The 15876-nt window shown below is 36.9% G+C and overlaps 1 protein-coding gene across 1 annotated transcript; it reads right to left on the reverse strand.

The window, feature by feature from the left end:
- Positions 1-252: 252 nt before the first annotated feature.
- LOC104253185 (radial spoke head 10 homolog B) lies at positions 253-15240 on the reverse strand. Its single transcript, XM_009810851.2, has 19 exons — positions 14999-15240; positions 14202-14277; positions 13895-13963; positions 13512-13685; positions 12352-12437; positions 11612-11732; positions 10587-10763; positions 9734-9875; positions 9113-9234; positions 8452-8641; positions 7601-7712; positions 7437-7516; positions 7184-7332; positions 6260-6367; positions 5010-5186; positions 2846-2897; positions 2218-2328; positions 907-1102; positions 253-457 (listed from the first exon to the last, which is right to left on the reverse strand). Exons 1-19 carry the CDS (start codon positions 15238-15240, stop codon positions 253-255), a joined length of 2589 nt encoding a protein of 862 aa, XP_009809153.2.
- Positions 15241-15876: the final 636 nt, after the last annotated feature.

The following is a 15876-nucleotide window of genomic DNA, read 5'->3' on the forward strand; positions in this document are numbered from 1 at the left end:
AACTATTCCAGAAGTCAGTATTTAAGGGTTACACTCATGTAAATGACTATATTCTCCTTCCCAAGACCCCTGGTGTAAGAGCAGACAATTTCCCTCGAAAGCAGCAAATCTTGTGCATACAGTTTTATTGTACTTGTATTTTACACGTTACTGCATGTGGGGCTCTTGTGGTGGTGTTGGGTTGGTTATTTGTTTTTTTTTCCTTACTCAAAGTGTACTTACTTGAAGCTTCAGTAGTTCTCATCAGAAGATTTATTTCTTCTTTCTCTTTTTGCCAGCAGGCACCTTGGTAACAACTGGGGGTGCTACAATGGGTGCCTTTTCTGCTGGAGGGGGTACTAACTGTGTGACAGGCTCCTCTAACTCCTTAAAATCTGCACTCTTGGAGTCAAATTCTTTTTCTGCTGCAGCTGCTTCTTGCTTTTTTGCCTCTTCTGCTTCTCTTCCAGCAATAAGTCTGAGTGAACAAAGTTTAAATATAATGTACTGTAAGGGGGGGGGAGACATATATACTGGCTAAGCAACTGCAGCTATATTCACAGTATGAGCCATATAAACTGTCATAATGGAGAGAAACAGGAAGTCTGTCTAGTTACCACTTCAAGTCTGACTGACTTAGGGTTTGTAAAAAAACCCCCAAACTTAACTGCCTTTATACAGAGCTCAAGTACCAGGAAATACCAGAGTTCAGAGTTCTGTAACCTGAAAGCAGCCTGTATTTGTTACTCCTGACAGTAATAGAAGTCACATGAGTTACATTCTATATGTTGCTTATTATACCTGAATGAGTTTGTTTTCCCATTTACAGTATGCTATGCTACTTTATTAAAGCACACTTCTCATTTTCAATAATTTTGTTAGTAAAAGATAAGAGATAACTACTTCAAGGTAAGATAAAACACTCACTTTGCCAGCTCGTCATCCTTGGTCTTTCTCAACTCAGCTAATTCAGCATCCCGTATTCGATTTTCTTTTATTTTTTCCCTCAGCATTTTTTCATGCTGGTAGGCAGGAAAGAACTTAGTTGTAAAGAAGATTTGCACCTGACACATCCACAGACTAAATTCCTTATCTTTTTCAGTTTTGGCTGCTTTTGGTTCATCTGCAACATAAAAATGAAACGTGTTTATTTAGCAGGGCACTTCTATTTATTTCAAATGTGTTTTGGACTACAGTATCTCAGATCTGATTCTCTACAATGGAAAGGCGTTTTCTACACGGCACAGAAGATGACAATCATAAGAAACTCTTAACTTATGCATGTGAAAGGGGATGGCCCTTTTGTGGGTCTTCAGAGTGACTTGTCCCTGGGAATGGCATCAAAAGAATATGAACTTAACCCTTTAATCCTATGATAAATGTCTTCTGCAATAATCTGATGACAGGCAGTATCCATGACTCCTGTGCGTAGGGCAATGGAGGAAACAAACATGACTACCTGAAAGAACAGAACTGCATGCAAGCATCCCATTGTTGTAACTGCCGAAAAAATAGGCTAGGGCCCATCTGCTGGTTCTTTAACAAGCAATGTTTTTTCAGACCCGTAACTTTTCAGTCACCAGATTTCAGCGAAAGAGCTGATTGATGACTATGCAAAGATCCTTGTCTACATATGTTTCTGGATTTGGATTCTTCATCTGTAGAAAACATTTAACAAGCACAAAAACCAACCCAGATGAGATCTGCTAATCAGCCATAAGGGAGATGGTATAAAAAGGTTAGAGCCTCAACATATGAAAACACTCCTACCTATTTCTTTTCTGCATGAATGCTGGCCTGTCGTAACACAAGACATCTTATCCCAGCTAATGGTGGCACACCATTAATAGTAATTCTTGTATTAAGTAGAAGCAGCAAGACATAGCATTAAAACCTTTTACTTGCCCAAAACATTTAAAAAAAAAAAAAAAAAAGGGACAGACTTGCAGATTGAGCTTCTCATAGAGTAAATACAAGTTACAGCTTATAGATGCCCTACAAATAAAAGATTTTAAAATTCAGGAAACTGTTTAAGTCAGTACTTAAACATTTCATTTAAGTTTCATTTTCTTTAAAGAATTTATTTTAAACATTTTCTTTAAAAATCTTCCTCCAGAATTAATGTTCACTTACTGCCCTCTTGTGACAAGCTGAAATCTGCATACAATTAAAATTTCACAATTCGAGAGCTACAAGGGATTTTTTTGTGTTAGTCTTAAAACAGCAGGACTGCTTTACCTGTCAGTTCCTTTGCTGGACAGAAATCTTGCTCTTTTTCTGCATTGCAGCTGAACAATGATGGAACATCTTTGATATCTCCATGAGTTGTGTGAAATGAGAGCACAGTATCTGATATTGCAAAGAAAGAAAATTAAAATTACTCAGTCTGTAATTCTGTGCATTAAATATCAGGTTTGATCTTCAGCACAAATAAATATAACTTGTCATCTGATCTTACAGCTAGACCTGTGATTGAAATACTTCTGTACTGATGAAAAGTTTGTTTATAATGAAGGCACAGTGCAGAGTTCAATCTCCTGTTTCCATGCCCAAGTAAGTGGGACAGAACAGAAATACTTTCGTTTTAAAAAGCCTTTAAGTTATTTTTTAAGGAAAATGTGATACCTTCTAATTAAAAAGTGCAAAAAGTTCAGAGATTCAAACTTGCCCAGCTATCTGTGTATAATAGGTGTGGAAAGCTAAACGTAAACCTTGTCATAATTGCCAAACTGAATGCAGCTACGCTCTATAATTGCAATACATCCAGGTGTTTCAATGATCAGGTACTGTTTTAATCATCTTTAAAGTTGCAGAATCTCCTCTAGCACCGCTGCTTATAGATGCTTATGGTAACTACAGTACTCACCCAGTAGAAATTCTTGAAGAGGATGCTCTCCATCTTCACAAGGTCTCAGTGGCTGGCAAGAAGTTTTAAATTCAGTTACTAAATACCTGGACTTGTGTACAAATTGAAAAGTGAAATCACATGTCTATTTGAGTCATGCAAATTCCTATCTCCAAAGCATTCTGCCAACCAAATGCATTCTGCAATTATGCCTATTTCAAAACATGTAAATTGCAATAGTGTTTCACACTTCCAAGTATTAGCAAATCCATCATAACACTTTACCTTTGATACCAGCCAGGGAAGTAGGATTATCCTATTTCAGAGCTAGGGGAAGATAGAAGTACAGAGAATGAAGGCTCCTGTTCTTAGACATGTCACTCTGTTCTTACATGTTGCTCTATATACTATTATTCATCTGTTCCTGAGAAAATAATAATTAATTTATATTCCTGACTATAGGAAAATACTCCAGGAATTATACTGAGTAAAAAGGAGAGAACAACATTCAAGAGTGTATCTAAAAAGGATGCTTCGAAATCTTTCAAACTGTCATCCCATGCGTCTTCTGCAGCCTGGTGATGCCACCCTTTTCAGACGAATGACAGTAAAAGTCTCACAAAAACTCAGGTCAAAAACAATTCTGTTTTCTACGTGTTGGTGTATTTTCTAAAAGTCAGGAAGTTTCCAAATTCTCTGACTGATTTCCACGATTCCAATACAAAACAGTAGCCCTTACTATCTTACCCTGAAATCACAGGGGTAAGACAATCCATTTTTGTTCTTGGAATATCAAGAATCTCATTATAGTCATACACTTGGTACAAAATTGTAAAGGCAGTGAAGGTGAAAAGTTTGCTGGAAGAATTCTGAAAAGTGTTTTAGGAATTATATTACAGTTAGCTTCCCCAGTGCTTCTAAATCTCTCTGCTCACTTCTCAGCCTCTCAGTCCCCACCTTGCGAATAAAGGTAAAACTGTAGCTTTATTCACCACTGTTTTAGTTAATGTAGAAGATACCACCCAATATTCTAAGTAACAATAGCTGAGGGTATGTGTGGGTGCAAATGCTTTGTTAGCAATGGAAAGGCACCACTTCTAGGCCCATACATGGATCCAGGCACAGGAACACATTGTATTTAATATTAGATGAAATTCTAATCCCTTTCAAAACTTAAAAATAATTTGGGTACTCTGTCACCCACGAATTGCAAACCCTTTGCTCCATCTTTCAGTGTTTCATGCTTTTTACATACCTCATATTTCTTTATTTCGTCTTGTGATGTGACATTTTTGCTTGAAGACAACCATGAACAAGCATAAAGCTCAGCTGCCTCAGAAATGTCATTGTTTATGTGTGTACCAATTATATTTCTGCTGTAAGTGCACTAATAAAAAGTAAACACAAGAAGAATTGTACATTCAACACATTTTAAATTAAGATTGTCTTTTAGTCTTGGAAAATCTGACTATTTTACCTGGACAATTTCACTGTGCAACTGCATTAATGCTTGCAGTGATACACAGTAATGGGTTCCATAGGATGGGAACAATTGGCCAGAGAATGGGAAGTGGTGGTGTTCAGTGGCACTACTGGCTTACACAGAGAGTGAAATTAGGTGTTTGTGAATGCTCTTTGAATTAATATTTTCATCTTGTGCATAATTCTGAACAATAACAATTCTAAGCCATGCCTTTAACTACCCTGTCCATCTAAATTGCACCAGTGTGACAGACAGCATCTTACATCCTACAAAATCCTTATTCAAAAGTTTAGCAAAAACAGCATAGCTTAACTGCTGGGAAACAGCAAGTCTTGCTACATACCACAACTGCAACGCCATTTTTATAGGGCAATTTTAGACATTCAACTTAAAGCAGGAGAGACGTATCTTCCACCAGTCAACCAATTTGTCAATTCCCCTTCAAACACCGGAAGACTTGCAAGTACTTTGTGTATTTATAGTTATATAGGAAAACGCGCAAGTGTGTTAAAACGGTCTATACTGATGTTACAAGCTAAGGCAGCAACAAGCAGAAGAAGCAGAAGGACCCAATCAAGTGACTGTTTATGCAAGAAGAGGAAATTGGTTTCTATGTCCAGGAAACATAGAACATTCGTAGGACCCAACTTCGCTCTCTAAGTGGACATATAATAATATTTTATAGGTCTGCATCAACTTTACCTGGGACAGAGAATATTCTGGGTACAGAGACATATCTGTGGTTCCCTCGGAGAGACCCTTGATTCTAAAGCTACTTCTTTTCCGACTATCATGATCTACTTGCTCCTTAATCATATCACTGGTAACATACACCAATGCACAATCAAGAAGAGCTTCAACAAATTCAAGAAAAACCAACTAGAGTAAAACAAACACAGTGATTAATTCATTCATTTTTGCAAAATCCCTTCATTAATGGGCATATGTACCTGAGCAAGCAAAGAACTCAAAAGTGATTGTTTGTGAAGCCTCACTGGCCTCATTTATCTACTCAAACATCCCTTCTTCGGAAGAAAAACTGAAAACAGCCAAAGCTCAAAAAATTCAGGAAGTGATATACTGTGTTTCACCTTATACAAGTCATATTGAAATGAAATACTGCATAGATTTTTGCTGTATCTGGAGTCAGAAGAAATTTCTCTAACAAATAACACACAACTATTGCTATTATGTAAAATCTTTAATTGCATACGATACTTCCAGAAACCCCAAGAATGGGTGTATAATGAATCCCTTAGCAAAACTGAACACGCAGTGTAAGTCTATCAGATACTGTTTAAAACAATAAATTCAATTACACCATTTACAACAGACCGTCACTGAGTAAGAGTTAATTCTTTAAGGGTGAAGTCCCCCAATAGCAGGCCAGCTGTCAGGTAGGTAGCACAAGAGTCTTCTACAGTCACTACCTCATTGAGGTGGCAGCACTTCACATGTAACTAATCGGGTTTCTTGGATCACCAGATTTTCAGGATCAGTGGGTTCACATCTTAATTACTGACCCATCTTAGCATTGCCAGTGCATACCTCGGCAGCTAGAAGTGCCGAGATTCATCCCTGCGTAATCACTGTATACACGTATTGTCAGTCAACTGCCCCACAGAGAGATTAGTCGCAGCAGTCTCCTAGAAATGGTATTTCACCCTCTGGGTTATGGCACTCTTAAGGAATATGGTCAGGTATCCTGAGACTGTACTAAGAAGGGTAAGATAATAAGCAAAACATAGAAGTACATGAGCTAAACTAGAAGATATAGGCAGAACAAAGGAAGACAAAAATAGAGGCTCAAGTTTGTACTCTTTATATTTTTGGAATAAATGAATTAATTTTCTTCCTGTTCTAGCAGATAGGACAGTATTTGCAGCATTTTTAAAAGTAATTTTAGTTGTTCCTGTAGCAATGAACTATGATATGTTTTTTTCCATACACACCTCCTGCTCCAGGTTGGTACTACTGCTATCTTGTAGAGAGGGACCATCTTTGACAAGTATTTCCACAAGTCTTGAAGCAGTTAATTGTTTGCTGAGAAGCTTAAAATCCTGGGTAAGAATAAATGTTACATGTTAACAGCACTTAAGACATTCCCACATGGACCTAATCTAACTCCCTTTAAAGCCTGCGTCAAAATTTCTAGTGGTTTCAAATGATACTTCTGCATACATAATTAACAACAGAGCGAAATTCTGGCCCTAATGAAGTCAATGGGAATTTTTCCTAGACTGCAAAAATGGTGTTAATAAAGAACTTGTTAAAGCTCATAAATAAAAATACAAAAATTTACTATTTTGCCATCTGATATTTTTATTAATTTTTTTCATGAACAAAAGGCTTGGATTTGAACAGTGACCCAAACCCCAAGTATATAAATGGGAATTGTTCCCTAGCTTTAGCGTAATCTTGATCTGTCCCTGAATTACTGAATTTTAGTAAAGAATCTCATGTTCATCTTGCAGTATATTAAATGAAAACATTATTAAAATGCTTTACTGTGTTATTTCAAAAGCTGCCAGTCTTTGATTTCTACCAGCAAGACATTTTCGTATATACATTTTACAGGAGGGGGACGGGGGGGGAAGCCAGCAAAAATATTTATATTTCCTTAAAACACATTTGTCTAAGATTTGATTATGTGAAATGATCAAGTACGAAATCAGAATTCAATCCTGAAAACGTATATAAATAGTTTCTGTAGAACAACTGTTCCTTTACGGTTTGTTGGACAGTTTGTACAAATAGTATCGCTCCTACCTTTTCAACTGTGCAGAAGCCACCGGGAGTACTTTAAAATGCTCATATAAACTGACCGAATAAAGCACATCTAATCACACAAAATAAAAAAATAATTAGATTATTACGTTCAACATCCAAAGGAAGTGCCTCATTTTCATTGTGGGTTCAAACGGAGGTTTGGTACTCTGTCTACGAAAAGCTCTGTATATTTCCCAGCATTTGTCGATGTAGTTCATGGCAAAAACTGTGCATCGTTCTTCAGAAAATAAGATACCTTTAAAAATTAATTGGGAAAAAGTAACAGTTACAATAAAACTGTGATGGACGTGGTACTAACTGGTAAGTTCTGCACAGCACAGAAGACATACCATTACTTACCTTGGATACAACAGGCAGCGGGAATAACATTCCTGGACATCATTTCTAAGAAACACTTATGCAGATAAGGACCTTTCTCTCTACAGTTGAAACAAAAATACACTTGTCTGGGAAGACTCAAACTGATTACACTGAAATAAATTTCACTAAAAGATGAAACTTACTTGTGCTCTTCACGATAGATATGAAATGCTAGACGAATAAGGTAAGATAAAAATGTTCTGAACAGTAAAGTCTCATGTGGACAGTGTATCTCCTCAAGTGGTGTTTTATCACCTAAAAAATTTGACAAAACAAATCTCTATTGCTATCATGTACATTAAAATGCTTATAGGCATATTGACTTGTCAGCCTTTCTTATCCTCTCTATCTCTACCTATCACAGTGTAACAACACTTCTGGAAGACAGCATCACTTCCAAATAAGTAGGTCAAGGGAGAACTGTTCACCTATAACTGAATCTTACTAAATTCTCTCTTTCTAGAAATGCATCCACTCAGCGTACAGGAATGAAAGGGGAAGCGAAGTTGGAGTTAAACGCTTCACATACTAGGGACACTGCAGTGCATCCCACTGCAGGTCTAAATGGAACTGATTAACTGTCTCTACGGAAGAAAAAAAACCCAAAAACACACTGCATGCAAAGCAAAGTTAAGAGCACCTGGGGGAGGGAAGGAAAAAGCAAAAGGTTTGTTTCTTCTACTTGTCTTTCACAGACCTCTTAAAACTGCATGTAATAGTAATGGCAAGACCAGGGGTGAATACAATTTTTGAACAGATGGCTCTTTAGAACAATTTTTTAAGTGGTATTCTAATTTTGCATTTTCTCATCTAAGCACCTGAAGTGCCTGGAGAAATGTTAATACATCCACTGAGAACTCACAGGCAGGGAGGTACTCACGCAGGGCCACTTAACTACCAGAGTTGAGCTATCAGTAGAACTTGCCACTCCAACTCTCCACAGCTTACTATTAAAATTCCTAGATTCTAGACCCCAATCAACAGAAATACAAACCACTCAATATCCGATCCATTTCAGCAAGAGTTATGTTGGAGTGATGAAACTGGCAATCCTTCAGAAATCTCCAAAATTGGAGCTTAGTCATGAGGAAGGTGTTGTCAAGAGAATGATCACAGCCTAAGCCGCTGTAGAAGGTGTAAACTCTTCTCAGTTCTGTAATATGTCTCAACACAGCAAATTCTACCTAAATAAAGCAGAATACATTTTCAGCATCGTCTCACAGCAAGAAGGGATCAGCCTGTATTGATCCTGTAACTGGGCATATAACGCTTTTGATCTTGTAACTTTGAAGAGCATATCCCTGGTTAAGTGCTCATGAGAACATCACTCAAAGGTAGTAATAATACATATTTTTTGGTGACTAATAAAAATAAATCAGTCTCTGTCAGCAGACAAACCTCACAGCAGCTAGAGGTAGTTGCTGAATGCCTTTCCACATATGTTAACATATTTTTTTTTTGTTGTCTTCTAGTGGAAGCTCAGGAAGAGGCAATACTGTCTATTCATTCCTTTTGCTTTTCTGTTTTCATGGTCTTCAGATTTTCAAATAATTCTTTAATAGAAAGAGTGACTTTAATATAAATAAACCAGAAATAAAATAAATATGAAACACATTGCAGGGGAAAGCTGAAAATATCAAACAGTAGACTCTTACTTGTTTTACTTCTTCATGTCTCTCTTCCCTTGGCAACAAGTCAAGCAGTGACGATATATCCAACTCAATATTTGATCCCAGAATAGAAGTATTTTCTGAGACATTAACAATTGTGATGTTTTCTACCATGCAAATAAAATAAATCAGAACAAACTAAAATGAAGTTAAGTATATATATATACACACACACACAGACACGGGGAAAATAAAACATATATTATTCCTTCTTATCTCACTAACTTCAAACTGAGAATAACAGACTCCTTTATAGTAAGGAGTAGAGATTTCATAATCAACAGCATAACAACTGGAGAGTAATTTTGTCAAATCCATCCCCTAGACAAAAGGAAATGCAGATATTACATAGATTACGAAACTTTCAGGCAAGTGTTCCAAAAGCATTACAAGATGTAGTGTGGATGTGTCACTCAACTCAAAGCGTCATGCACAGGAAACAAGAAGCATGGGAGCGAAAGTCATTAATTATTAAGATAACTCCCATCTTCACCAAAGTTCTTCGAAGAAATATGTCTGGCTCTTGAGTAAGTAGAACAGCTTCACATTGTAGTAAAAAGGAACAACAAAATGTGAAGTGAGTAGAATTTTTCTTAAGCTGCTCACCAGTGCCAAAATGACTTCCTGTGCAAATGGCTTTCAGCTCTTTTGCGTTCATTGCATCCACTCCAAAAGCAGAATATTCTACTATACGATCATCTATGAACTCTCCTTCATAAACATGACCATTTTTGAAGACAAACTTGCCCTATAGACAGATTAATTTGATTAATCTCAATATAAATATAAATCAAAGATCAGAAAAAATAACACTAATGCTTTCAATCCAATTTCCTTTTAAGAATCTTGGCTAAAATGCAATAATATATAAGATAAAATAAAGCAAAATACTTTTTCTTACCCTCTTTTATAAAGTACTTTGTCATCTGTTAATTAAAGTACACTGCTAGGATGAAGAATTGCCTATATATCTGTTTGATTTGGAAAAGTATTTTGAGGAAAAAACATTCCCCCCCCATATAGAAAGACTTGTTTGCAACGTTTAGTTTGCATATGTGGCACTCCGCTCACAGGTTTTTTTAAAACAGTCTGTTAACGTGAGAACACCTCTGTGCAAGGACAGCTTGAAATCCATTAGCTCACAGTGTAAGAGTGAAAGTACTGACCAACGCCTGCAAAAAAATCAAGACACGCCTATTGCTCTGAAAATCTCCACAGTAGAACGTATTTCTTTATACACACAACACACATCTAACCACAAAGTCAAATCTGTAGCCCAGCAAGGTCCTTGGAAGGACTCCTGCTGCTTTCATTGGACTCTGCCCTTTATGTTGGTATTCCATCTACAATGAAATTGAATGTAGTTTTCCATACAGAAATCTAGAGGTCCACTACACAGAGCAGAATAGTCTCCTCTGGTGTTGTCTGTAGTTTTGTCTTACTACTTGTCAATACTTACCTTGCCATGCTTCTTATTACAAACCCATTCACCACTGTACACAGCTCCACTGGCATATATGAACTTCCCATGTCCATGTCGTTCCCCATTTACAAAAACACCTATGTATTCATTCCTTAAAGGATACTGAGATGCAGGCGTTCTCTTTAAAAACCATATGTGGGTGCCATATCCATGCTGAAAAAAATTTGTGTGTTAAAAAAAAAGGTCTCCAGAAGAGCTACAATTGCTACAGGTCCAGACTTTTAAAAAACAGAACCACCTAGGCATCTTGCAGAGTCACTGTTGGCAAATCTCTCAAATAAAAGCACCCAGTTGATAGCTGCAGTACTTCAAACCATCTGCAGAACTGTATTCTACAAAGATGCATGGGAGAAGCGCTCAGAGCATACACTGAATCAACATTCACTTGAGCAAGCTCTACCAACAGGACTCCTAAAGGCATCCTTCCTGCCTGAATCCTTCTGTCTGTAATGCTGAACAGCCAGGCGAGGAACACCATGCCAGACAGAGCCACAATATTCCAGAAGGTGGACTCCTTGACAATTTCATGCAGAGTGAAAAGACACAGGAAGTAGCTCACATTCTTTTTCCAATAGAATAATAAATGGAAAAAACCAGAAAATGCCAGAAATCTTCTCCTTCCATCATAAAACTTTTACAAGAGGGAACAGTGTTGTCTGGTATTTTACACGTGACACAGAAGCAAATTGCAACATATACTCACTGCTGAAGTCCTATCTCAAGCTAAGTACAGTCACAAACATTTAAGTTTTTAAACCTCTTTTTTTTTTTTAAATTCTCCATTAGAGAATTAAATTATGATCTTCTAAGACTAAGTCAAAAGCCTTTTAAAAATTTGAATATTGCCAACAAGAGAATCAACTTACAATAAACAGCATATTTCTGCTATCTCAACGGGCAAAAATCATACAAAGCTCCTTTTGTATTGCACAAAACTCCCTATCTAGTTTTACTAGAGTAATGAACAGATGCTGAACTGTTGCTGGGTATGAAATTAATACCTGTATGCCATCCACCCACTGTCCCATATACTCTTGATTAGCTGTCAACCATCTCATTCTTCCTTTTCCATGACATACATTTTTCTCCCACTGACCTTCATAGATATTTCCAGACTTATAGCTGCAAGAAAACAATAAAAGTTAATGACTCATTAATAATAAATTCTGAGTGGATCTTATGAAAGCAAGGTTTATGCAAAACTTCATTGCTAATAAATTCAGCATTAATTTAAAATTTGGCTCACTGTGACATGGATACAGAGGTTTGATTGTACCCACTGTTTACCCTGTATTTTTAATTTACAAAACACTGTAAAAATATTAACCGGTTCTTTTTTTCCAAGGAGTCTTCACCATAGCTAATAAAAATATTCTTTTATATATAATTCCACAAATAATTCATTTGTTCATGAAAGCAGCTCCATCTGTTCAAATCAATCGAGCTTATTTGTTTTTAAACGTTTATTTGTGGTTTACCAAAGCTGATTTTGGATTTTGTCTTTAGACATTCTTTGGTGGGAATGATCAGCAGAAATACACTAACATAAAAGTGTAAGCTATGAAGAAGGTCTATTTTATTGTTATAAAGCACTCTGTACAATTATTTATTCCACTGCAGAAAGTACACACTACTATGAAATGGTAGCATTTGTATTCATTTTAAACAACAGGAGAAACTGTATGATAATACATGTAAAATAAAAAACCATGAATATAAGAACAAGTGTTATCACATTTACCATCTCATTCCCCATCCTTCTTTGACATTATTTACCCAGTCGCCTGAATACCAAGAGGTATGTTCCTGATCATAATAAATGGTACCCTGAAACAAACAGTATAGTCAGTTTAAATGCCTAAATATTCATCTACATTAATAAAACATCACATACAAATTATATAAGACACACATAATCACACTCTTACTTACAGTCGCTTCAAGACACTGTACTGAAAGCAACTGAAGTGATAAAACGAAATAAAAAAGAAATCTCTTTTGATGAATATTAGTTAAGACCTTAAAAAAGACCAAGTGTTAAAAAAAAAAAAAATCACATTACATTACATCAGTCTACCATGTTTTTCAAACCACTTGGAAATACTTTCAGAGAGCTAACTTTGGCAACTTAATCACAGCAGTCACTCTGAGGTAAATCAGTTTTCTGACTCATTCAGAACTCAACTTCCAACAGTAGGCCTACAGCATTAATTGTTCTTTCTCTATCTGACAGCTTCCTCTCAAAACAAATTGGACAGGCCATTGCACTGGTGACCTCCACAGCAGCCTGTGTGATTTCAGTGTTTCATTAGTGACACAGACCAAAAAAATGTGTGATTAGAATGGATTTTCCTCATATGCTGAGCATGGGTCTTCAAAATGTCAGGCCCAGAAGAGTGTCTCAATCTAGATGCACACAATGGAGACAGATAAAAACCACTATTTGCCTTTAAAAAGTTGGAACTAGCTGTTACTTACACTAGATAAGGCAGTCTTAATTGTAATTACCATAGTTGGTCTGCTTAACACATTTGAGAAGCAGGATCACTTTGTCATTACTGGGAAGCTAATTGTTCTGTCATTGTTACGTGGCTACTGATGCAGTCGTCAGTTTTGACTTTGTCAACATCTACTTGGCGCAGCGTAAAGGACAAACCACCTAATAGGCCAATTACTCTTTTAGGATGCTGTCCCTCTCTTCCACTACAAAAAAGATCCCATCCCAATTGTTTTAATTAGCATTCACGACTTCAGAAAATATCCTTAGGAAAAATGAATTTCTGCATAGCATAAGACCATGCAACAGCACAAAACATTTTTGCAAAAACTTTCCAGAAAAGTGTTTGCTATTCTAGAAGATAGTCACCCAAGACCATGCTCTTATTTGGTGTTCTTACTTACCTTTCCATGTCTTTTGCCTTTACACCAATAGCCAATGTAAGAAACAGGACAAGTACCACTCCTGAAAAATCCAAATCCATGCCTAACTCCATTCTTGATTGATCCTTCATAAATGCTGCCATCATTCCATGTATAACGGCCATTAAACATCTGCACATTCTTAACAAATGTTCCCTAAAAGATTAAATTGCAACATTTTAAAAAACTAAGACTCACTGTTCCCCAACTATCTGAGAGAAGTCAGGCTTGTGGTTGAAATCACTGCCATAGTTCTGCAGTTGGCACCTGTACAGTACCAGTTACTGCAACTTATCTACTTTCCTTGAATTTGTACATATAATTGGCTGTAATTGTGTTCAGTTATAAGTTAAACTGCACTTTACCTCATATTTCACTCCATCAGCCCATGTGTAAGTCCCTTGTCCATGCATAAGCCCTTCAGAAAACATGCCCTTCAAAAGAAGAGAACGGCATCATTCACAAATTTATTCTTACAACTGAATCAAAATAATGAAATATTAATTCTTCTCCACCTACTAGTTTCAAATGAAGTTTTGAAGCCAGAAACCAACAGAGCTTTCAATGCTTATACATTCTAACTGCTCAACCTCCACCTGCATTAAAAGAAATATCCTGCCTGCTCTAGAGAAAGAACTTGATCCATTACTTTTTTTTAATTTATACACTCACCTTATATGTATTTCCCCCCTCAAAATATGCAAATCCTTCACCCTCATACAATCCATGGACTTTTTCACCTTCATAGCTGCAAGGAAAACAAACTAAAGATGAAGATTTCAAGTCACTGCCAGTAGACCTAAATCACAACAGACATATAATAAATTACCTTTGATTTACCATGATCTATACACAGGCCAGTTGTTGCATCTTGCGTAGAAAAATGAACTACAACAAAATTTCCAATTTTTTGCACCTTCCTTGTAATATTTCATGTAATTGTTGTGTTGCCTCAGACCCTATTTCTTTCAATTAAGAAACTAAAGCACATTGGTAGTATTTACTAGCTTACAACCAGGCAACCTGGTCAGTATGTGAAACATTACATATAGTCCCCTTGAACTACCAAAGGATTCGATTAACACTGCCATTCACCTGTTTCCTCAGTTTAGGATATTCTTAAGGGAGATGAACAGCCCTAAACATTAAAAGGCAGCAACAACTGAACATTAAATGACAGAGCTACATGTTCATGACCAACTGTCTGTATACTTAGACAAAACTTCACCGCAGGTGAACAAGCTAAAACCAAAAGGCTTTTGGCAAGCAGAGAGCACCAGCAACACTCTAGGATGCAAGAAGGCAACAGAATTCCCCATCTATCAGTCTCTTAAGGTGTCACAGCTACTAGGTCTGAATAACCTGATTCACTGCCTCAAACCAAAAGTCAAATCTGTGTGTGTATGACACTGGGTACACCAGAGGTACTTAAATGAGAATTCTTGACTTCACTGATGTAACAAGCATACCTTTTTACAATAACTTGAGTAAGAACAGGCTCCTCGTAGTATTGAGGAGCATCTTGGACTGGAGGTTCCTCTACCTCCTCTGGTTCTTTATCCAGTCTCACCGCATCTGCCTGTGTTTCTTCCACTCCATTCACTAAGGTCTGCAAATCTGTCAGCTTTGTTGAACTACTCTCAGCTGTAGAAATAGGAGGACGTACAGATTTTTCTGCCTTCTTGCCATCTTTCTTCTTATCCTTTGCCATAACTACTGAATTGTCTCAACGTGTATTTTCCTTCTCAACATTTACTGTCTTATGTAAGGATTTCTTCCCCTATAATCTAGTTGACAAAAAAAAAAAAACAAAAAAACACAAAACCTCTAACTACATGAAAAACTATCAATCTTTTCTTAATTACTATATATGCATGTATTTTAAGTTATTTCTGTAGTAACAATTCCTCAAGGCAGTGGTTTTAGCTTGTGGCAGGCAGACCGCCTGGCTGACAGGAAGCGATGCCTGTGAATTACCTCTAAGGAGTCCACCAAAACCACTATGACAGAAGTGCTGTCTTACTTTTGCTATACGGAGGTCTCCATCTTTACTAGATTTTTAGTTGTCTAAATTTAATCACGTGGAAAAGTTGAAAACCGTTTCTCAAAGATGAGAGTTTCGTGAGTTTCTTGAAAGTCACAGCCGCGCTAGTATTATTGATTTCACTTGCTGTCAAAGTTACGAGTTGCAGATTGAACCACAACATAGAATAACCACTATAGCTTGTATTTTGCCAGTTAAGAGCTACTTGAAGGTTACGGGACTGCTCGAGCAGCTGCCATCGCAATTCCCACCCATTTCACAGACCGATCATCACCGCTTTGTAATACAAGAACCAAATCCACG

This window comes from Gavia stellata, chromosome 18 (assembly GCF_030936135.1).
Source record: "Gavia stellata isolate bGavSte3 chromosome 18, bGavSte3.hap2, whole genome shotgun sequence".
NCBI lineage: Eukaryota > Metazoa > Chordata > Aves > Gaviiformes > Gaviidae > Gavia > Gavia stellata.